Source organism: Rhinopithecus bieti, unplaced genomic scaffold (assembly GCF_001698545.2).
Source record: "Rhinopithecus bieti isolate Rb0 unplaced genomic scaffold, ASM169854v2 scaffold_21777, whole genome shotgun sequence".
Lineage (NCBI taxonomy): Eukaryota > Metazoa > Chordata > Mammalia > Primates > Cercopithecidae > Rhinopithecus > Rhinopithecus bieti.
Genome location: NW_016810508.1, coordinates 159539 through 181432, shown reverse-complemented (window position 1 = coordinate 181432; position 21894 = coordinate 159539). Strand labels below are relative to the sequence as shown.

Below are 21894 nucleotides of genomic sequence, written 5' to 3'. Positions count from 1 at the left end.
TTATACTTTAAGTTCTAGGGTACATGTGCATAACGTGCAGGTTTGTTACATATGTATACTTATGCCATGTTGGTGTGCTGCACCCATCAACTCGTCAGCACCCATCAATTCATCATTTATATCATGTATAACTCCCCAATGCAATCCCTCCCTCCTCCCCCCTCCCATTTCATGGGTCTTTATGCTGACAAGGGACTGACAGGCAAAAGGCACCCACTAATGATTGATATATTGGTATTTGTGGTATGAATCGTAGAGTTGTTTGGGGATCATTCTCAAACATTCTTTGACCTTATAATCCCAATTTTGAAATCTACTCCTAGGAAGACAACTCTTAAGAGAAAACTCTCAGCAGTTTTACTAAAATGTTTAGGGTGATTCTCCAATATAGCATATATGCCTAATAATTAAGATTAATATGATGTTTAAAAATGTTCCAGAAATGATGTTGAAGAAAACAAAATAAAATATGCACACCAATTGCTTTCATTAAAAAGAAGTATATTTGGCTGGGCACAGTGGCTAACGCCTGTAATCCCAGCACTTTGGGAGGCTGAGATGGCTGCCTCACCTGAGGTCAGGAGTTCGAGACCAGCCTGGCCAACATGGTGAAACCCTGTCTCTCTACTAAAAATATATAAAAAATTAGGCATGGTGGCACACACCTGTAATCCCAGCTACTCGGTAGGCTAAGGCAGGAAAATCATTTGAACCTAGTAGATGGAGGTTGCAGTGAGCCGAGACCGTGCCATTGTGCTCCAACCTGGGCAACAAGAGCAAAACACGTCTCAAAAAAAAAAAAATTTTTTTTTTTGTTGATGGAGGTTGCAAGAGAATAAAATTATGTGACTTGATCTTAAGTTTGTTGAATCCTTTTCGGGTAAAGATGTTGAAACATACATTAAAAATTCAGCCATTACCGGGCATGGTGGGTCACACCTGTGATTCCAGCACTTTGGGAGGCCAAGGTGGATGGGTCATTTGAGGTCAGAAGTTGAGACCAGCCTGGCCAACATGTTGATATCCTGTCTCTACTAAAAATACAAAAATTAGCCAGGCATGTTGGGGCATGCCTTTAATCCCAACTACTTAGGAGGCTGAAGCAGGAGAATCACTTGAACTCAGGAGGTGGAGGTTGTGGTGAGCTAAGACTGCACCACTACACTCCAGCCTGGGCAATAGAGTTAGACTTTGTCTCAAGAAAAAAAAGAAAGAAAGAAGAACATCAGCCATTATAACAGATAACTGGATAAAAGAGAAATGAGTTAATTTGAATTTGAGAAGTGCTTGAAATGGACAGTATAGTTATACATGCATATTCAAAGTAATTATATAGAATATATAAATACTAAAAACTCTAGATGTTATATCTGGGCAAAACTTAGTATTTTAGTGAAAGACAACCTCTGAACAACTATGGAAACATCTGTCACCAAGTAGAAATTATTTCTAACAAATGTGTAACTTTACTCTTGCAGGCCAAAGAGTGTGGCCAGATGCAAAATAAGTGGCTGATGATAAACATTCAAAATGTGCAAGACTTTGCCTGTCAGTGCCTCAACCGCGACGTGTGGAGCAATGAAGCTGTGAAGAATATTATCCGGGAACATTTCATTTTCTGGCAGGTGAGAAGGAGAGTTAATCAGAATTTTTGTAGAATTTTACTTTCGTAGTGTGGGATGTTGAGGGAAAGGAATTGGGTTATAATGAATTAAGACATTTTTAAAAAGGTAAAACCGGCTGGAGGCAGTAGCTTACGCCTGTAATCCCAGCACTTTTGGGAGGCTGAGGCCGGCGGATCACCTGAGGTCAGGAGTTCGAGACCAGCCTGGCCAACATGGTGAAACCCCGTCTCTACTAAAAATACAAAAAATTAGCCGAGCGTGGTGGCGGGCGCCTATAATCCCAGCTACTCGAGAGGCTGAGGCAGGAGAATCACTTGAACCCAGGTAGCGGAGATTTCAGTGAGGCAAGATTGTACCATTGCACTCCAGCCTGGGCAACAGAGCGAGACTCCGTCTCAAAACAACACAAAACAAAACAAACAAACTGTACTGTTCAGTAGAAATATAATGTAAGCTATACACATAATTTAAATTTTTCCAGTAGCCAAGTTAAAAAAGATTAATCAAAATAGGCAAAATTAATTTAAATAATATATTTGGTTAAATCGATATACCTGTATAACTAATAAAAAAATAATGAGATGATTTGCTTTTATTATGGTGTTAGGTCTTCAAGATATGGTTTGTATTTATACTTACATCCCTTCTCTATTTGGAGTAGCCAAATTTCAGGTGCTTCAATAGCCACTTCTGGGTGGTGGTTGCTGTATGAGACAGTGCAGGTATAGAAGATCTTGAGGTCATTGGAGGCATTTGGCTAAGACTTAGATTTTAGCTTGGGTTTGATACTTTTTAATTCTGTGTTGTTAGACATGTCACTTTAGTCTTCCTAGCTAATGAGATAAGGTTAGAGACCTTGTATCATTTTTCCCCTACTGTGAGACAAAGTTTTGCTCTGTCACCCAGGCTGTAATGCAGTGGCATGAACATGGCTTAGCCTTGACTTCCTGGGCTCAAATGATCTTCCCACCTCAGTTTCTTGAGTAGTTGGGACCACAAACATGCACCACCATGCCCATATAATGGTTCTTTTTTTTTTTTTTTTTTTTTTTGTAGAGATGGGGTCCTGCCATATTGCCCAGGCTCGTCTCGAACTCCTGGGCCCAAGCCATCTGCTTCCCTTGGCTTCCCAAAGTGCTGGGATTACAAGCATGAATCACCGTGCCAGCTCAATTTTTTTATTTTGTGAAAAGTTATAGAAAATAAAAACTTACAAATGAACTTAATTTTTCCCCTACTGTAAGATGTGCTATTAATGTTATTAATTTGCCTGTTTATATTTTACAGGCCCCTAAATTTAATGTAATTTTAATGATAAATTCCTTGTATTTTATTCAACAAATATTGATCAAGCAGCTCATTGCTTAATACACTGCTGGACTCTGGAGCTTATAATCCTTTTTTCTTTCTTTCTTTCTTTCTTTTTTTTTTTTTTAATAAATAGGGTCTTGCTCTGTCACCCAAGCTGGAATACAGTGGTACAGTCATAGCTCACTGCAGCCTCTAACCCCTATAGGCTCAAGGGATCCTCCCACCTCAGTCTCCTGAGTTGCTGGGACTATAGGTGCACACCATTAAACCTGGCTAATTTAAAACAAAACAAAACAAATTTCTTGTAGAGATGAGGTCTTGCTATGTTGCCCAGGCTGGTCTCAAACTCCTGTCCTCAAGCTGTCCTCTGCCTCTGCCCCACAAAGTGCTAGGGTTATAGGTGCGAGTCACCATGCAGAGCCATAATCTTTTTTTTTTTTTTTTTTGAGACAGAGTCTTGCATTGTCGCTGGGCTAGAGTGCAGTGCCGCGATCTCGGCTCGCTGCAGTCTCTGTTTCCCAGGTTCAAGCAATTCCCCTGCCTCAGTCTCCCAAGTAGCTGGGACTACAGGCACGCATCACCATGCCCAGCTGATTTTTTGTATTTTAGTAGAGATGGGGGTTTCACCATGTTGGCCAGGATGGTCTCGATCTCCTGACCTTGTGATCCACTCGCTTCAGCCTCCCAAAGTGCTGGGATTACAGGCGTGAGCCGCCACAACCGGCCCATAATCTTAATACATTGTGATTTATTAAGATGTATATGGTTGAGAGTTATGAATGACATAGGTTGACAGATAACTTGAGTGGGAAGAAGAATACCTCATCTGAACTGGGAAAGGAAGAGGAATGGATTGATATGTTTATGATAAATTCCCAGAGGGTGCTGAAAGTAGAAAGTTGAAGGAGTTCAAACCAGATGACCTTCATTATCTCTTTAGTGTAGGAGTGAGATCTTAATACATATGCCAGAGGTATATTTGGAGAGCTAATTGATGTTGGTATATAACAAGGTTATAGTTGGTTATTTTCTTAGAGGCTGACTTTTTTTTTTATATCAATGATTTAACAGGTTTATCATGACAGTGAGGAAGGTCAGAGATACATACAGTTTTATAAGTTAGGGGATTTCCCCTATGTTTCCATATTGGACCCACGGACAGGTAAGATTTATATCAGCATGCAACTTTTAACCTATCACTTGTCTTTCAGTTATCTCAATTGATCTTTAATATTTGACTGGATCTGTTTTCAGAATTATAGTAATTTAGGTGAAGGTTTCCTGTTTTTTTTCCCCTTTATAATTATTTAAACATCTATTGATGTATGTAGTTAAGACATCTTTTTCTGGCAACATTGGGAGATGGTAGTATTTTTTTTTTTTTTTTTTTTTTTTTTTTTGAGACAGAGTCTCTCTCTGTCACCCAGGCTGGAGTGCAGTGGCGCTATCTCGGCTCACTGCAAGCTCCGCCTCCCGGGTTTACGCCATTCTCCTGCCTCAGCCTCCCAAGTAGCTGGGACTATAGACGCCCGCCACCTCGCCCGGCTAGTTTTTTGTATTTTTTAGTAGAGACGGAGTTTCACCGTGTTAGCCAGGATGGTCTCGATCTGCTGACCTCGTGATCTGCCCGTCTCGGCCTCCCAAAGTGCTGAGATTACAGGCTTGAGCCGCCGCCCCCGGCCAGGAGATGGTAGTATTTTATGTTTGTGCAGTTCTGTTCTTTTGAAGAATAACTGATATATTCATCTTACCTTTTTAAAGGAATTTTTTCAAGTTTTTTTAATCATTAAAATGTTAAGATTGCCCAGATACTAGTTGTGATCCCACCCAAGCAGCAGAGGGTGGAGCTGGTTTTATTAATTGATTGTGTTTTATATAATATTGCTTTCTCTGAATCTCTTCTTCCTAAATGGCAGTAAGTGATAGCAGCAGATAAGATAGTTGCTCTATCATGATGGGTGGGAATCCACCTCTTGGGCTCAAGCGATCCTTCCATCTCAACCTCCTAAGTAGCTGGGACCACAGATGTGCATCACCATGCCAACTAAGTTTTTAAATTTTTGTAGAGACGGAGGTCTCCATATGTTGTATAATTGATGTGACTTGTAGGTTATGAAGACACTATATAGCATAAGCTGGTGGAGAGGCTGTGTCTTTACAGTACACTTTGATTATGCATATGCTGAAAGAGATACTTAATGAGAACATTCAGAAAGATTATAGATACTATATTTATATATCCTGGTTTTTAATCTTTAGGTCAGAAGCTAGTAGAATGGCACCAGTTAGATGTATCTTCTTTCTTGGACCAAGTGACGGGATTTCTGGGTGAACATGGACAACTGGATGGACTTTCTAGCAGTCCCCCCAAAAAATGTGCCCGTTCAGTAAGTATAATTAGGAGGTGGTGATGGGAAAATAAAGGTAATTGGTCATAAGCATCTTACATAAAATGTTTGACGTTAAGATGGTAACGATAATCGAACTAGTGGACAACTGTCACTTGTGGCTATAGCATCTTAGATATCCTCCTCATATTTTGATAATTTCCCATTTGAGAGTTCCATCTTCTCAGTGAAGTCACGATACTCATACTCCTCCCAGTCTATCTTGCAGCTAGAGTGCAGGCAGATGCCCCCAGATCTGGATTTAGAAGGAAGCAATGTGAATAGGTTGAGCAGGAGGACTGATCTGGCAAGCCTAGTGGTAGAGGGATCTACTTCCTTAGGGACAGCTCTGGGAGGGCTTCTGATATCCAGGTCTAAACAGCAGTGAAAGTGGTGGGTTTTTTGTGTGTTTTGTTTTTTGTTCTGGAGATGGGATCTTGCTATTTTGCCCAGGCTGTCCTGGAACTCCTGGGCTGAAGCAGTCTTCTCACCTCAACTGCCCAAGTAGCTAGGACTGCAGGTACCTGCCAGCATAGCCGGCCGGAAGTGGTGTTTTTCGTTTTTGTCGGAACAACTCTCGTGGTATAGTTGAGCGTTATTATTGGTTAATATAGTTTTAGGGCCTGGCTCTCTGTCCCTCCTAGAATTTATTTCTATACTTAATTTCTAGAATACACTATTACTAGGTAGACATGTTTGATGATTGGTATCAAGATGAGTTGCAAATAAGAGACTGAACTTGTCAGAGATACAGCAGTCTCACATAGGTTTTCATGGCTATTTGGGTTTGATAGCTGTAGGGATAAAAATAGTTTTGTTTTATTGGGTTTTTTTTTTTTTCCTTTTTTTGAGCCGGAGTCTTGTTCTGTCACTAGGGCTAGAGGGCAGTCGTGTGATTTCGGCTCACTGCAACCTCCGCCTTTTGGGTTCAAGCGATTCTCCTGTCTTGGCCTCCCAAGTAGCTGGGATTACAGACATGCACCACCGCCTCCAGCTAATTTTTGTATTTTTAGTAGAGACGGGGTTTCGCCCTGTTGGCCAGGCTGGTCTCGAACTCCTGACTTCAAGTAATCTACCTTCCTCGGCCTCCCGAAGTGGTGGGATTACAGGCGTGAGCCAGCTCGCCCGGCCTGTTTTTTTCTTTAGACAGGATCTTGTTCCATTTCTCAAGCTGCAGTGCAGTGGTGTGATTATGACTCACTACAGCCTCCACCTCTTGGGCTCAAGCAATCCTTCCACCTCAGCTTCCTAAGTAGCTGGGACCACAGATGTGCATCACCATGCCAGCTAAGTTTTTAAATTTTTGTAGAGATGGAGGTCTCCATATGTTGTCCAGGCTGGCCTCAAACTGGCCTCAAGCAGTCCTCCTGCCTCAGCCTCCCAAAGTGTTGGGATTCTGGGCATGAGCACCACACCCAGCAAAATTTTTATTGTGTTGTGTTGTACTATATTGTATTGTATTGTATTGTATTTTTTGGGATGTGGTCTCACACTGTTGCCCAGGCTGGACTGCAATGGCATAATATTAACTCACTGTAGTCCTTGCAACCTTGAGAGAACATAGAAAAAAAAAAAAACTTGGCTAGCCTTGAACTCCTGGACTCAGTCGATCTTCTTACCTCCGCCTCCTGAGTAGCTAGGACTACGGGTGTGCACCATCTTGCCTGGCTAATTTTTTGTTTTTGTGGAGGCAGGCTCTCACGATGTTGCTCAGCCTGATCTCAAACTCCTAAGCTCAAGCCATTCTCCTGCCTTGGCCTCCCAAAGTGCTGGGATTCTAAGCATGAACCACCATACCAGGCCCAGCCTAAAACTAGTTTTAGATGTGAGGAGCACTTCCTTCAGTTATCACCTCGAATAAAGTGCCTATTGAAGGAAAAGCCCGAAGGGGTAGTATAGAAATGTTGTTGACTTCAGGCAGTCCTGCTTGATGTACAGTTTTTGGGAGTTTTTTGTTGTTGTCTCCTCTCTTCCGTGGAATGCTTCAGGATGTCGTGTTCTGCTTTTGGTAGCATGTTCATGCCGACCTCACAATAAATTGAGAAGTGTTTCTTCTTCTTCTGTTTTCTGCAGTAGTGTCTGTAGAATTGTTATTATTTTTTCCTTAATGTTTGGTGATATTTACCAGTGAAGCTACATGGGCCTAGAGGTTTTTTTGGTGGAAAGTTTTAAACTACAAATTCAGTCTTATTGGTGGATACCTGACTACTTGGTTATCTGTTACTTCTTGGATAAGCTTTAGCAAGCTGTGTCTTTCCAGGGATCTGTTCCTTTTACTATATTGATGAGTTCATTATAGTCCCTGTGATGCCATTCGTGACTATAGAGATTATAGTTGTCCCCTCTTTTAATTCTGTTTTTGGTAATTTGTAGCTTCCCTTTTTTCCCCGACAGTCTGGCTAGAGGCTTAGTAGTTTTATGGATCTCAAGGAACCAGCGGGGGTGTGGCATGTGCCTGTAGTCCCATCTGCTTGGCAGGAATATTGCTTGAGCCCAGGAGTTCAGGAATGTGCTGTGCTATGATCATGCCTGTGAGTAGTCACTGCACTCCAGTCTTTGGGCAGCAGTAAGACTCTGTCTCTTAAAGAAAAAAAACAGCAACAACTGCCTTTGGGATTTTGGTGGTGTTTTTGTTTTTTTGTTTTTCTCTATTGTATTTGCTTTCTAGGTCATTTATTAATTTATGTTTTCTTTGGCCTTAATTTTATTTTCTTTTCCTGGATGTATGCTCTTTTTTTTTTTTTTTTTTTTTTTTTTTTTTTTTTTTTAAGGTGGGGAAGCTTAGGTCATTAATTTGATACCTTTCTCTCTTATATAAGCATTTAATTCTGTAATTTTTTGATAAGTACTGCTATTGCTCAATACTGTTTTCTAGCTACAAGAGAAATTAGTAAAATGAATTTTTTAGTTGAACATGTTTTATAGACTTAATTAGGGTGCTGTAAGTAAGGAAATCAGAGGAGAATGAAATTCAATAGGAGCCTGATAGTATCTGCCATGGCCACAATTTTTAAAATCAAGCTACATGCTATCTGTGCAATGTCATTGCTATAAATTTACAATCCACCTAAGCCATTGCATGTCACATAGACACTTCTACTTGCTTTTTAGGGGTGGTAAATTAGTTTATTTTTAAATTTTCTTTTGGCCGGGTGTAGTGGTATGTGCCTGTAGTCCCAGCTACTTGGGAGGCTGAGGTGGGAGGATTGCTTGAGCCTGGCAGGTGGAGGGAGTAGTGAGCCAAGATTGCGCCACTGCACTTCAGCCTGGGTGACAGAGTAACCTGTCTCCAAAAAAAAACAAAACCAAAAGAACGTTTTCCCTTTAATTTTTTGCTACATGATTGCCTGATAGTAAAAGAAAAAATGTGGTTTCTTTAGTTTTTTATTAGCAACCCACATTTTTTTTTTTACCTATTTATTGTGGAAAATTTTAGGCATATTCAAAGTTGAAGTAGTTTATTGAGCCTCTTTGTATTCATTAGCTTATTTCAGTAATTATCAACAGATGGCCAGTCTTTCCTCTAGATCCCATATCTGAATTATTTTGAAGTAAATCTCAGAATTCATTGTTTCATTAATACATACTCTGGGATTTATATTTAAAAGATAAAGGCTTTTTTATTTTTTAAAATACTATCACAATGTCATTATTATACCCTTAAAATTAGCAGTAATTCTGTAATATCGTGAGATATCCAGTGTTCAACTTTACATTATCTTACAATTTTTTTCCTCTATAGTATGTTTGAGTCAAGAGCTAAGTAAGTTCCACTCAAACAGCATTATTTTGTGATTCATTAAGTTTAGTAAAATCTGTGGCATTAGAACTTTATCAAGGGAAAAACTGTCAAAGTTTGCATTTCTCGTTATAATGAAAACCTTCATTATAATTAATGGAATTACTAGTTGAAGAATGAAGTGGTGAACAAAGTAAACACTGGTCTCTGTTTTAGTCATTTTAAAGAGTGGTGTTTTGACTTTATAGTTAAAACTTTTAATTCTTGTCTTTCTCTAGGCAGGTAATAGATAAACGTTTCTTGATTTTGTTCATTTTGATATTTGTTTTGTTTTGGTTTTGAGATGGAGTCTTGCTCTGTCACCAGGCTGGGGTGCAGTGGCACGATCTCACAGCAACCTCCTCCTCCTGAGTTCAATTGATTCTTTTGCCTCAGCATCCTAAGTAGCTGGGACTACAGGCGCACACCACCATGGCCAGCTAATTTTTGAATTTTTAGTTGAGATGGGGTTTCGCCATGTTGGCCAGGCTGGTCTCCAACTCCTGACCTCAGGTGATCTGCCCACCTCAAGCCTCCCAAAGTGCAGGTGTGAGCCACTGTGCCCGGCCTCTCCTGCTTTGTTATCATTTGTGTATTCACTGGAGTAGCACTTTTAATTTCCCTCAAGAACCTTTCCTTGCATTCACAGCTTGGCTGTTTGGTGCAAGAGGCCTAGCTTTGTGTCTGTCTCAGCTTTCAACATGCCTTTCTCACTAAGCTTAATTGTTTTTAGTAGAGATGGGGTTTCACCATGTTGGCCAGGATGGTCTCGATCTTTTGACCTCTTGATCCACCCACCTTGGCCTCCCAAAGTGCTGGGATTACAGGCATGAGCCACCACGCCTGGCTTTCATTTTGATATTTTAAAAAATGCCTATGATCACTTGAGCCCAGAAGCGCAAGACCAGCCTGGGGAACATAGTGAGACCCTGTCTCTTAAAAAATATATAGATATATATAGGCTGGGTGCGGTGGCTCACGCCTGTCATCCCAGCACTTTGGGAGGCCGAGGTCGGGAGTTTGAGACCAGCCTGGCCAACCTGGTGAAATCCCATCTCTACTAAAAATACAAAAAAATAAGTAAATAAAAATTAGCTGGGCATAGTGGCGGGCGCTTGTAATCCCAGCTACTCAGGAGGCTGAGGCAAGAGAATCACTTGAACCTGGGAAGGCTGAGGTTGCAGTGAGCCAAGATTGCGCCACTGCACTCCAGCCTGGGCAACAAGAGTGAGACTCCATCTCAAAAACAAAATAAAACAAAAAACAACAAAAACGTGTGTGTTTGTGTGTGTGTGTATGCACACGTATATATATCTCCATTCCAATTTGGCTATGTAAGACACAGTCCTTGCTCTTAAAATAGAAGGGATACAGTCAGCAGAACATAATAATGAATGGCAAGCTATGATATTTCTTATGCTGTTTGCCCTGTGTTTTGGTTTAACTTGTTCTTCTTCCTGTATTTTATGACTCCATCTCACAGGAGAGCCTTATAGATGCAAGTGAAGACAGCCAGCTAGAAGCTGCCATCAGAGCCTCCTTACAAGAAACACATTTCGATTCAACACAGACAAAACAGGATAGCCGCTCAGATGAAGAATCTGAGTCTGAACTTTTTTCTGGCAGTGAGGAGTTCATATCCGTTTGTGGCTCTGATGAAGAAGAAGAGGTAGAGAATCTTGCCAAGTCCAGAAAGTCTCCCCACAAAGATTTGGGGCATAGAAAAGAGGAGAATAGAAGGCCGCTGACTGAGCCCCCAGTCAGAACTGATCCTGGAACAGCCACAAACCACCAAGGATTGCCAGCCGTGGATTCAGAGATACTCGAGATGCCACCTGAAAAATCAGATGGAGTAGTGGAGGGGATAGATGTAAATGGTGAGTTAACATTATAGACATACTTTACTTCAAACTTGGATATTGGGGCTGGGCGTGCACTCCAGCCTGGGCAACAAGAGTGAGACTCCATCTCAAAAGTTCAAGGTTAGGAGTTCAAGACCAGCCTGGCCAACATGGCAAAACCCTGTCTCTACTAAAAATACAAAACTTAGGTATGGTGGCAGGTGCCTATAGTCCCAGCTACTTGGGAGGCTGAGGCAGGAGAGTGGCTTGAACCAGGAAGGCGGAGGTTGCAGTGAGCTGAGATCGTGCCACTGCACTCCAGCAAAACACTTGAATAATTGCTGAATGGCTGTATTTATTTACATATTTATTTAAACTAATATTCTGTCTTAAACTCCTGTATCCCATTTTTTTTTTTTAAACCCTTCCTTTAGGACCAAAAGCACAGCTGATGTTGCGGTATCCAGATGGAAAAAGGGAACAGATCACTCTTCCAGAGCAAGCTAAACTGCTAGTAAGTACAGGCTTGCTTTGGTTCCGTTCCGACCCCTGCAATAGGACGAGTCACAAATTGTTTGGTTTCCTGGTGCATATAAAAGTTACGTTTGGGCCGGGCACGGTGGCTCACGCCTGTAATCCCAGCACTTTGGGAGGCCGAGGCGGGCGGATCACAAGGTCAGGAGATCGAGACCATTGTGGCTAACATGGTGAAACCCCGTCTCTACTAAAAATACAAAAAATTAGCTGGGCATGGTGGTGCGTGCCTGTAGTCCCAGCTACTCGAAGGCTGACGCGGGAGAATGGCGTGAACCCGGGAGGCGGAGCTTGCAGTGAGCTGAGATCCGGCCACTGCACTCCAGCCTGGACAACAGAGCGAGACTCCGTCTCAAAAAAAAAAAAAAGTTACGTTTACATTATTCTGTAGTCTATTAAGTGTGCGGTAGCTTTACATCTAAAAAAAGGCACGTGACTTAATTTTAAAATCTTTTGCTAAAAAGTGCTAACGATCACCTGAATCTTCAGTGAGTCATCTTTTTGTTGGTGGAGGCTCTTGAAATTGATAGCTACTGACTGATCAGGGTGATGGGTGCTGTGGCAGTTTCTGAAAATGTGACAGCAGTAAAGTTGCTGCATCAATTGGCAATGTCTTCGACAAACAGTTTCTCTGTGGCATGTGTTGCCGTTTGCTAGTATTTTACCCACAGCAGGACTTCTTTCAAAACTGGAGTCATTCTCAAATTTCCTGCAGCTTTATCCACCAAGTTTATGCGGTATTCTAAATCTTCTGTTGTCATTTCAACAGTGTTAAAAGCATCTTCACCAGAAGTATATTCCATCTCAAGAAGTCACTTTCTTTGCTCATCCGTAGGAAGCAGCTCCCCTCCCTTTAATGCTTGATCAAGAGACTGCAGCAGTTCAGTCCCATTGCCATCCTCCACTTCTAATTCTAGTTCTCTTGCAGTTTCTACCCCACTTGCAGTGACTTCCTCCAGTGAGTTCTTAAACCCCTCAAAGTCATCCATGAGGGTTGGAATCACCCTCTTCCAAAGTCCTATTCATGTTGGTATTTTGACCTCCTATGAATCATGAATGTTCTTAATGATATTTAGACTGGTGAATCCTTTCCAGAAGATTTTCAGTTTACTTTGCCCAGATCCATCAGAGGAATCTGTATTTATGGCAGCTATAGCCTTTGCAACTAAAAAAAAAAGGAGGGGGTCTCTTGCCCATGTTGGAGTGCAGTGGTCGTAGCTCACTGTAACCTTGACTCCCCACCCCGGCTCAAGTGATCCTCCTGCCTCACTCTCCTGGGTAGACCACCACACTCAATTAATTTTCTTTTTTGTAGAGATGGTTTCTTGCTTTGTTGCCAGGGCTCGTCTCAAACTCCTGGACTCAAGTAATCCTCTCACCACAGCCTCCCAAAGTTGAAATTTGGCCCCATGTCTGGCCAAAATGTATTTCTTAAATAAGATTTAAAAGTTGAAATGACTCCTTGATCCATGGGCTGCAGAATGGATGCTGGGTTAGCAGACTGGAAACAACATTCATTTTTATTTACATTTTCATCAGAGCTCTTACATGACCGGTGCATTGTCAATGAGCAGTAATATGTTGAATCATTTTTCTGAGCAGTAGGTCTCAACAATGGGCTTAAAATATTCAGTAAGCCATGCTGTAAATTGATGTGCTATCTTTCCAGGTTTTGTTTTTACAGTTAGAGAACACAGACAGAGTAGATTTAACATAATTTTTAAGGGACCTGGGATTTTGGAATGTTAAATGAGCATTGGCTTCAACTGGAAGTCACCAGCTACATGACCCCCTAACAAGAAAGTCAGCCTGTTTGAACCTTTGAGTGCAGACACTGACTTCTCTCTAGCTGTGAAAGTCCTTGATGGCATCTTCTTCCAACAGAAGACTGTTTTGTCAAACTCAAATCACATTTAGTGTCGTTACCTTCATGAATTATCTTAACTACATCTTTTAGATAAGTTTCTGCACCTTCTGCATCAGCATTTGCTGCTTCACCTTGTTGCACTTTGATGTTATGGAGATGACTTCTTTCCTTCAACCTCATGAACCAGCCTCTGCTAGCTTCCAGCTTTTCTTCTGTAGCTTCCTTAACTCCCTTAGCCTTCATAGGATTGAAGAGAGTTAGAACCATGCTTTGGATTAGGGTTTAGCTTAAGGGAATGTTGTGACTGGTTTGATTTTTCCACACAGACCACTAAAACTTTCTCCTTTTCAGCAGTACAGCAGTAAGGCTGTTTTGCTTTCTTTTTTTTTTTTTTTTTTTTTTTTTGAGACAGAGTCTAGCTCTGTCGCCCAGGCTAGAGTACAAAGGTGCGATCTCAGTTCACTGCAAACTCCACCTCCCAAGTTCAAGTGATTCTCCTGCCTCAGCCTCCCGTGTAACTGGGATTACAGGCGCCTGCCACCACTCCCAGCTAATTTTTGTATTTTTAGTAGAGATGGGGTTTCACCGTGTTGGCCAAGCTGGTCTCCAACTCCTGACCTCAGGTGATCCGCCCACCTCAGCCTCCCAGAGTGCTGGTGTAAGCCACTGCGCCCGGCCTGTTTTGCTTTGTTATCATTTGTGTATTCACTGGAGTAGCACTTTTAATTTCCTTCTAGAACTTTTCCTTGCATTCACAGCTTGGCTGTTTGGTGCAAGAGGCCTAGCGTTGTGTCTCTCTCAGTTTTCAACGTGCCTTTCTCACTAAGCTTAATCATTTTTAGCAATTGATTGATTTTGAGGATGTACAACACTTCCTTTCACTTGGGTACTTAGAGGCCTACAATGGTGGGGTTATTAATTGGACTAATTTTAATACTGTCCTGTCTCAGGGAATAAGGAGGCCTGAGTAGAGGGAGAAAGATGGGAAAACTCCCAGTAGGTGGAGCAGTCAGAGCATAAAGTTTGCAGTCTTGTGTGAGCATGGTTTGTGGTGCCCAAAAACAGAATAGTAAGCCGGGCGCGGTGGCTCAAGCCTGTAATCCCAGCACTTTGGGAGGCCGAGACGGGCGGATCACGAGGTCAGGAGATCGAGACCATCCTGGCTAACCCGGTGAAACCCCGTCTCTACTAAAATACAAAAAACTAGCCGGGCGAGGTGGCGGGCGCCTGTAGTCCCAGCTACTCCGGAGGCTGAGGCAGGAGAATGGCGTGAACCCGGGAGGCGGAGCTTGCAGTGAGCTGAGATCCGGCCACTGCATTGCAGCCCGGGCGACAGAGCACGACAGAGCAAGACTCCGTCTCAAAAAAAAACAAAAAACAGAATGGTAACATCAGAGATAATGCTCAGAGACACTGTAATAGATAAAATAATGAAAAAGAGAAGCACCACAAGTGTTACCAAAGGTGACGCAGAGACACGCGGTGAGCACTTGCTGATTGAAAAATGGAGCCAATAGAGGCGCTTGACACACGGCTCCCACAAACCTTCAGTAACGGGAAGTACAATGAAACAGGGTGTATCTCTATAGCTAATTGGAAGCATTTTCTCGAAGCAGAGAAGCTAATTAATTGGAGTAAGTTCAGTGAGTTTTGCTTGATAATTCTTTGAAATAGGTGTGGGAGGCCAGGTGCAGTGGCTCCCTCTTGTAATCCCAGCACTTTGGGAGGCCAAGGTGGGAGGATCACTTGAATTCAGGACTTTGAGACCAGCCTGGGCAACAAAGTGAGACTCTGTCTCTATTTAAAAGAAAGAAAGAAAGAAAGAAAGAAAGAAAGAAAGAGGTGTTAGATGTTTAGTCTGATCATAACTGCAAACTGTGGTGAGTCATTTTGTTGTTGGTGGTTGGTTGTTTTGAGATAGGGTCACTCTGTCGCTCAGGCTGGAGTTTGGTGGCCCAGTCTCAGCTCACTGCAACCTCTGCCTCCTGGGCTCAAGTGAGCCTCCCACCTCAACCTCCCAGGTAGCTGGGACCACAGGTGTGTGCCACCACACCCAGCTAATTTTTTAAAATTCTTTTTTGTAGAGAAGGGTTCTCACTATGTAAACCAGGCTGGTCTTGAATTCCTGAGCTCAAGTCATCCTCCTGCCCCAGCCTCCCAAAGTGCGGGGATTACAGGTGGGAGCACCCGGTTGTGAATCTTATCTCTGATTAGTTTATTTTCTTCCCAGATTAACTTAGGTAAGCCACATAAGGTATGTTCCAGTGAAGATTTTTCTGTTTCATGCCTGCATGGAATAGAAACCCAACTGAAATGATTACTTCTGGAAAAGGACGACGGGTTATTTGAAGGGAATAGTGGTGTAGGTCCTAGCAGCTGGAACTGCAAAGTGTTTAAGAACCATATCTGTTTTCCTCTGTGTTTCTCTTCTGGGGCCTGTAGGTTTTCTCTTGGGGTTCCCTGCTTCACACCATTCTCTGCATACTGGTGGCTTTTCTTTATTCCTCAGCTCCCACATGGTGCATCATGGTGATGCTGCGGGCATTTTCATCTAACACAGCTGATGAGCTTTCGGTGGTTTTTGTTTTGTGTTTGTTTTTTTCTTCCTTTTCTTGGAGACAAGATCTGGCTCTGCCCAGGCTGGAGTGCTATGGGGCGTAATCTCGGCTCACTGCAACCTCCGCCTCCCGGGTTCAAGCAATTCTGCCTCAGCCTCCCAAGTAGTTGGGATTACAGGCACACACCGCCACACCGGGCTAATTTTTTTGTATTTTTAGTACAGACAAGGTTTCACCATGTTGGCCAGACTCGTCTCGAACTCCTGACCTCAGGTGATCCGCCCACCTTGGCGTTTTAAAGTGCTGGGATCACAGGTGTGAGCCACCATGCCTGGCCCATATTTTTTGATGAGATGGGGTTTTGCCATGTTGCCCAAGCTGGTCTCCAGCTCCTGTGCTCAAGCTGTCTACCTTCCTTGGCCTCCCGAAGTGCAGGGATTACAGGTGTGAGCAATCATGCCCTGACACCCTCTGTTTTTAACTGCTGGAAACAGAATCTTGAGTCTGAGTAGCTTAGCTTAGCCTGTGAATGAATCCCTTGGGTCAGGCGTTCCTGGCCGTTTGCTTTGGCTGGAGATTAATTCGGCTGATTCTTTTTTTTTTTTTTTTTGAGACGGAGTCTCGCTCTGTCGCCCAGGCTGGAGTGCAGTGGCCGGATCTCAGCTCACTGCAAGATCCGCCTCCCGGGTTTACGCCATTCTCCTGCCTCAGCCTCCCCAGTAGCTGGGACTACAGGCGCCCGCCACCTCGCCCGGCTAGTTTTTTGTATTTTTTTAGTAGAGACGGGGTTTCACCGGGTTAGCCAGGATGGTCTCGATCTCCTGACCTCGTGATCCGCCCGTCTCGGCCTCCCAAAGTGCTGGGATTACAGGCTTGAGCCACCGCGCCCGGCCTCGGCTGATTCTTGAAGACTGTGTTACTGAAATGCAAGCAGTGTTGAAGTTTGATGGGAAGCAGAGAGGGAGATGTTGAGGAAACCTGCAAAAGATGGGAACGGCCCAGTTTCTGAGAAGGCAAGGAGAGATTCAGTGCACAGGTGGCAAGACTGGGTGTAGTGGAATGAAGGACCGGGTGTAGGTGGAATGAAGGACCGGGTGTAGGTGGAATGAAGGACCGGGTGTAGTGGAATGAAGGACCGGGTGTAGGTGGAATGAAGGACCGGGTGTAGTGGAATGAAGGACCGGGTGTAGGTGGAATGAAGGACCGGGTGTAGTGGAATGAAGGACCGGGTGTAGGTGGAATGAAGGACCGGGTGTAGGTGGAATGAAGGACCGGGTGTAGGTGGAATGAAGGACTCGGTGTAGGTGGAATGAAGGACTCGGTGTAGGTGGAATGAAGGACTCGGTGTAGGTGGAATGAAGGACCGGGTGTAGTGGAATGAAGGACCGGGTGTAGGTGGAATGAAGGACCGGGTGTAGTGGAATGAAGGACCGGGTGTAGGTGGAATGAAGGACCGGGTGTAGTGGAATGAAGGACCGGGTGTAGGTGGAATGAAGGACCGGGTGTAGGTGGAATGAAGGACTCGGTGTAGGTGGAATGAAGGACTCGGTGTAGGTGGAATGAAGGACTCGGTGTAGGTGGAATGAAGGACCGGGTGTAGTGGAATGAAGGACCGGGTGTAGGTGGAATGAAGGACCGGGTGTAGTGGAATGAAGGACCGGGTGTAGTGGAATGAAGGACCGGGTGTAGTGGAATGAAGGACTTGCCTCCCTTGATAAAAGGAAGAAAGGAAAACGGATAGAATGTTTAAAAATGAGAACAATAATTTAATTTTATAAATAGTGACTGGGTGTATTTATTGGGGAGACAGATAATAACTGTATTTCAGTATCACTTAATGGCTGTACGTAATTGGGTACAGATTTCTCTCTCCGTCCAAAGGTTTCTAGTGGCCCTTCCACAAGGGCAAGCTTTGGTTATCTGCAAGAACTTACACTTAATAGCTGATCTAATATGATGAAAAAGAGAATGTTTTATATTTAATTCACTAATATGCTCTTTCCTTTTATTTCCATCTAATGGCTTTGTCTTTCTCTTGTTTGTATAGGCTTTGGTGAAACACGTCCAGTCTAAAGGATATCCAAATGAACGTTTTGAACTTCTCACCAACTTTCCTCGAAGGAAATTATCTCATCTGGACTATGATATTACATTGCAAGAGGCAGGCCTTTGTCCTCAAGAGACTGTCTTTGTACAGGAAAGAAATTAACACCATGGCTTGACCTCTCTCAGCTTACCCCTTTTTTCCCTTTTCCTGTGAGATACCATGTCACTAAGTATGCATTTTGGCTCATAGGACCACAGAGCCAAAGTTGGGCAAGCAAGTCACCTTCCTTCTCTTATTTCTTGATCTCTCCTGTAATCAGTCTCTTTCTCCCCCTTCGTTTCTTTCTCTTCTGTTTTCTCCCCCCCGACTTCGTACTCTTCCCCCTCCCCCTACACTTTCTTACCTAATCTGGTGACCAAATTGAAGTGTAAGAATAAGACCTCTCCTAGTACTGGCAGCAGGAATTGTGTGTCCCAGTAAGTGGTCTTTTGCACGGCACTTTTTTGGGATCAAATGTTAATGTTACTCCCCAGACTCTTTGGGCAAAGGAATAGCTAGATTCAGAGTAAGAATAAACCCTCCCTTTTTTGTAAGCCCCCATGTGTAGTAGGGAGAAGAAATTCTCTAACGTGGATTTGGTTTTGTTGTGTTCTTCATGTAGGAAATATCACTTAAGAAAATATCCAGGCTTTTGTTTCCATGGAAAAAGCATCCCTCGTAATTATTGCTCATCATACCTAAAAACTTTTTTTCAAAGGATTTTCATGTTCCCAGCTGTAAGAACTATTTCCATGACATGTGTTATTGGCAGAATGAGTATTACATATGGAGCATATAGCATGAGGTGACTTTCATTGTCCTAGCTGAGACAGTTTTCTTTATTACTCTGTATTGGTCCTGCTAGTCCAGGAATGGACATTAAGTGAACCTATCGTGGTGACTGGGATAGGAAGATGCTTGCTGTTTTTGCTAGCACAGCAGATTAGCTCCTTTGGAGCCCTCCATTGTCCGAGTCTGCAGTGATCTGTAGGAAGGCAGCTGGTCAGTAATCATGTAGTACAATGGCTTGTAATTGTAACCACTATGGTCATTGATTGTCCTGTGTTGTTTCAGGCATACTTAGGTATGTCCCTGGGGAAAAAGAAAACCATTCAGCTGAGAGTTGCTAACCATGTTCTTTTGGTTAGAAATAATGGTTCATTTTTTGCCCCTGGTTGGAGTAGTCTCTGAAAGGCTGTGGTGACTGAATTGAACATGAGTCCGCATGCTGTTTTCTTTCAAAAGGTATCAGAACTGAAAGCCTCTCTAAGGGGAAGACCTTTAAACTCAATTCAAAAGACAACATTTAGTAAAAGGGGGGGCGGGTGGCGGAGGGTACTCGTCATTTTCAGATGTTGTGGGTTTTTTCTGCCAACAAAACCTAAAATCAGATTTGAGCTGGTGAAAGCTTTCTTCGGTGTTTTTAGAAGAGGCCATCTTGAATCTGTAGAGTACCATTTACACACCCACTTCACCCTATGCTGAGTTCATCTTTCAAGCTTAAACGGAATCCTCTGAAGGGGTAGTCGTGATTCTAGAAGTTTTAACTTGTAAAATGAAAATATTAAATGGACCTTTTTGTCAATTGAGGATTTAGATTGATTCTTTTATCTGAGGAATGTAAGTTCCTCAGCTGTTGCTTAGAGACCTTTAGGTTTTCATCTACTTTAAGATTGCTCTCTTGGCAATTAGGGGATTGGGGAAAAGAAGAAAAAAAGATGCGATGTGTTGCTAGTACACAGTTACAGACTATGGTTTCTAATGGTTGAATTTTGAGGAACCCTCCCAAAAGAATGAGTTGTGTATCTCCTCAAGGAAATCATGGACAATTCTGTTTATTCTTCAGTGAGGCCTTTTGAATTAATGTTCTTACATTTTTTTCTAAGTCTGTGTAAGTGCTTATGTATAAGTATATAATTGTATAAATATTTATAAATATATTTATATAATTACAGCTTCATTTCTACCTTGAGTCAAAGTCCTCTCTTTAGATTGGTGACTAATACTTACACTTTGGTGTTTTTCATAGGCTCTTGAGGCTTAACTAGCAGCTTCTGATTTATTGAGTGAAAGATGGTTTTCATGTTCATTCCTCAGTTGTATCTCTGAACTTGGATAACATACTTGCTGTTTGAAGAATAGAGCTGTATATTATCAAAGGTGCACTGGAGGGTAAAACATTTGTTGGTAGCAGACAAGGTCAGAAATCTAAAAGTTCAGGGAGGCACAGGGTAAGAAGAGGAGGTTTGCTCAGCTTTGTGCTCTGATGGTACCCATCTGTACTCCAGCAAAGTCATAGCTGAAGCCCAACTCGCTCAAACATGTCAAGTCAGCCATTTTTCCTGTAGGGCTCTGTTTCATTCTGTTTACCTTCTAGCTTCTCTTGATAAAACAGTTGGGGGAACTGACAACATGTTCATCAGTGAGAGGGTGTAGTTCTTTCTGACATGTTCAGCACGTGCATATTCATTTATGAGAAACCAAAGTGACTTTTTCAACTTGGATTACTGTGGGATGATTAAGTAGAGGTAAAGTGATTTAAAAGACGGCATGGTACTTTCACCCAGCTTAACATGCAGCTGGGTTGTCTACAATACAAGATGTGGTGGGCTTGATTTTATTGTATTTTGAGGCAGGAGTGTACTTATCTTAGGGTTGATATAGAGGCCCATGGGAATAGTTACGGGTTGTACATGAGAAGAGTCCGTAAGGAGTATTGCCTTGCTCAAGAGTTCAATCCACTGACAGAGTGTGCGTCTTCCAGTTTGCCTTATTTCCTCTGCAAGTTTCTTTGCTCTTTAGGGCAGAGGTTTTATTGAATAGATTAAATGAGGTCAGTAAGGTTAGTTAAAAATAGTCATTCTTTGTGGGTGTTGGACACAGCTTGAAAGAGAGTGTTAAAAAAAAAAAAAAGCTAGAGAGGAAAAGAACAAGAAAGATAGACTTCGAGAGTGATAAGAGAAAAATACAGGGAGATGGAATGGAAACTACTGGGAAGGCCAGGCCACGGTGGCTCACGCCTGTAATCCCAGCACTTTGGGAGGCCGAGGTGGGCAGATCACCTGAGGTCAGGAGATCAAGACCAGCCTGACCAACATGGAGAAACCCCATCTCTACTAAAAATACAAAAATTACCCGTGTGTGATGGCAGGCACCTGTAATCCCAGCTACTCAGAGGCTGAGGCAGGAGAATGGCTTGAACCTGGGAGGCAGAGGTTGCAGTGAGCCAAGATCGTGCCACTGCACTCCAGCCTGGGCGACAGAGTGACACTCCATCTCAAATTTAAAAAAGAAGAAGAAGAAGAAAACTAGTGGGAAAAAAGTGAGAGGAATACTTTTTTGAATTTGATATCGGAAGGAACTGGATAAGAGAAAGAACAGTGCCAAATGAGAAAAGAACAGGAAACGATACTGAGTAACTGGCATGCACTAGGTTCTTTTATGTACATTTTCTTCTTCAGTCTCCCTAAGAATTGTACGAAATACATATTTTCTTCCCATGTTAAGAAAATAGGTATAGAGAACTTACTCAGGATGTCACAGCTAGTGAGCGGCAAATCAGAATTGGAATCCAGAGTCCACACTGTTCCAACGTCCATGCCGTGTTCTCCGACAGCAAGAGAATCAGGCCACCCAAATGGTTATCTTCTCATGGTTGGGCTTTGTAAATTATCATTTAGTTTTGTTCCCATAAATATAGAGGAAGTAGTTGGGTTAAAGTTGTGGGATTTGCACTATGCCTATAAATGTTTATTTATGCCATTATTTTGAGAGGCTGATTATTGCTTTTTTAAAATGATGCACTGGTGAAGATGTGAAAGGAAAATTGCTATTTGGCATTATTTGCCAAGAATAAATGAAAAGGGTAAAAAAAGAATTTTTTCTTTTTTTAAACATTTTCAGAAAA

The 21894-nt window shown here is 42.6% G+C and overlaps 1 protein-coding gene across 2 annotated transcripts in view; it reads left to right on the top strand.

The window, feature by feature from the left end:
* Nucleotides 1–19951, top strand: part of UBXN7 (UBX domain protein 7) — a 77904-nt gene extending 57953 nt beyond the window's left edge. The window contains exons 7-12 of one of the 2 annotated variants that reach the window (XM_017892202.1): nt 1479–1625; nt 4008–4098; nt 5196–5323; nt 10585–10978; nt 11377–11456; nt 17949–19951. In XM_017892202.1, the coding sequence (XP_017747691.1) occupies nt 1479–1625; nt 4008–4098; nt 5196–5323; nt 10585–10978; nt 11377–11456; nt 17949–18110 (1002 nt within the window). In that variant the 3' untranslated portion in view covers nt 18111–19951. The remainder of the gene's footprint in view (nt 1–1478; nt 1626–4007; nt 4099–5195; nt 5324–10584; nt 10979–11376; nt 11457–17948) is intronic. The other variant, XM_017892203.1, reaches the window with a different exon arrangement.
* Nucleotides 19952–21894: the final 1943 nt, after the last annotated feature.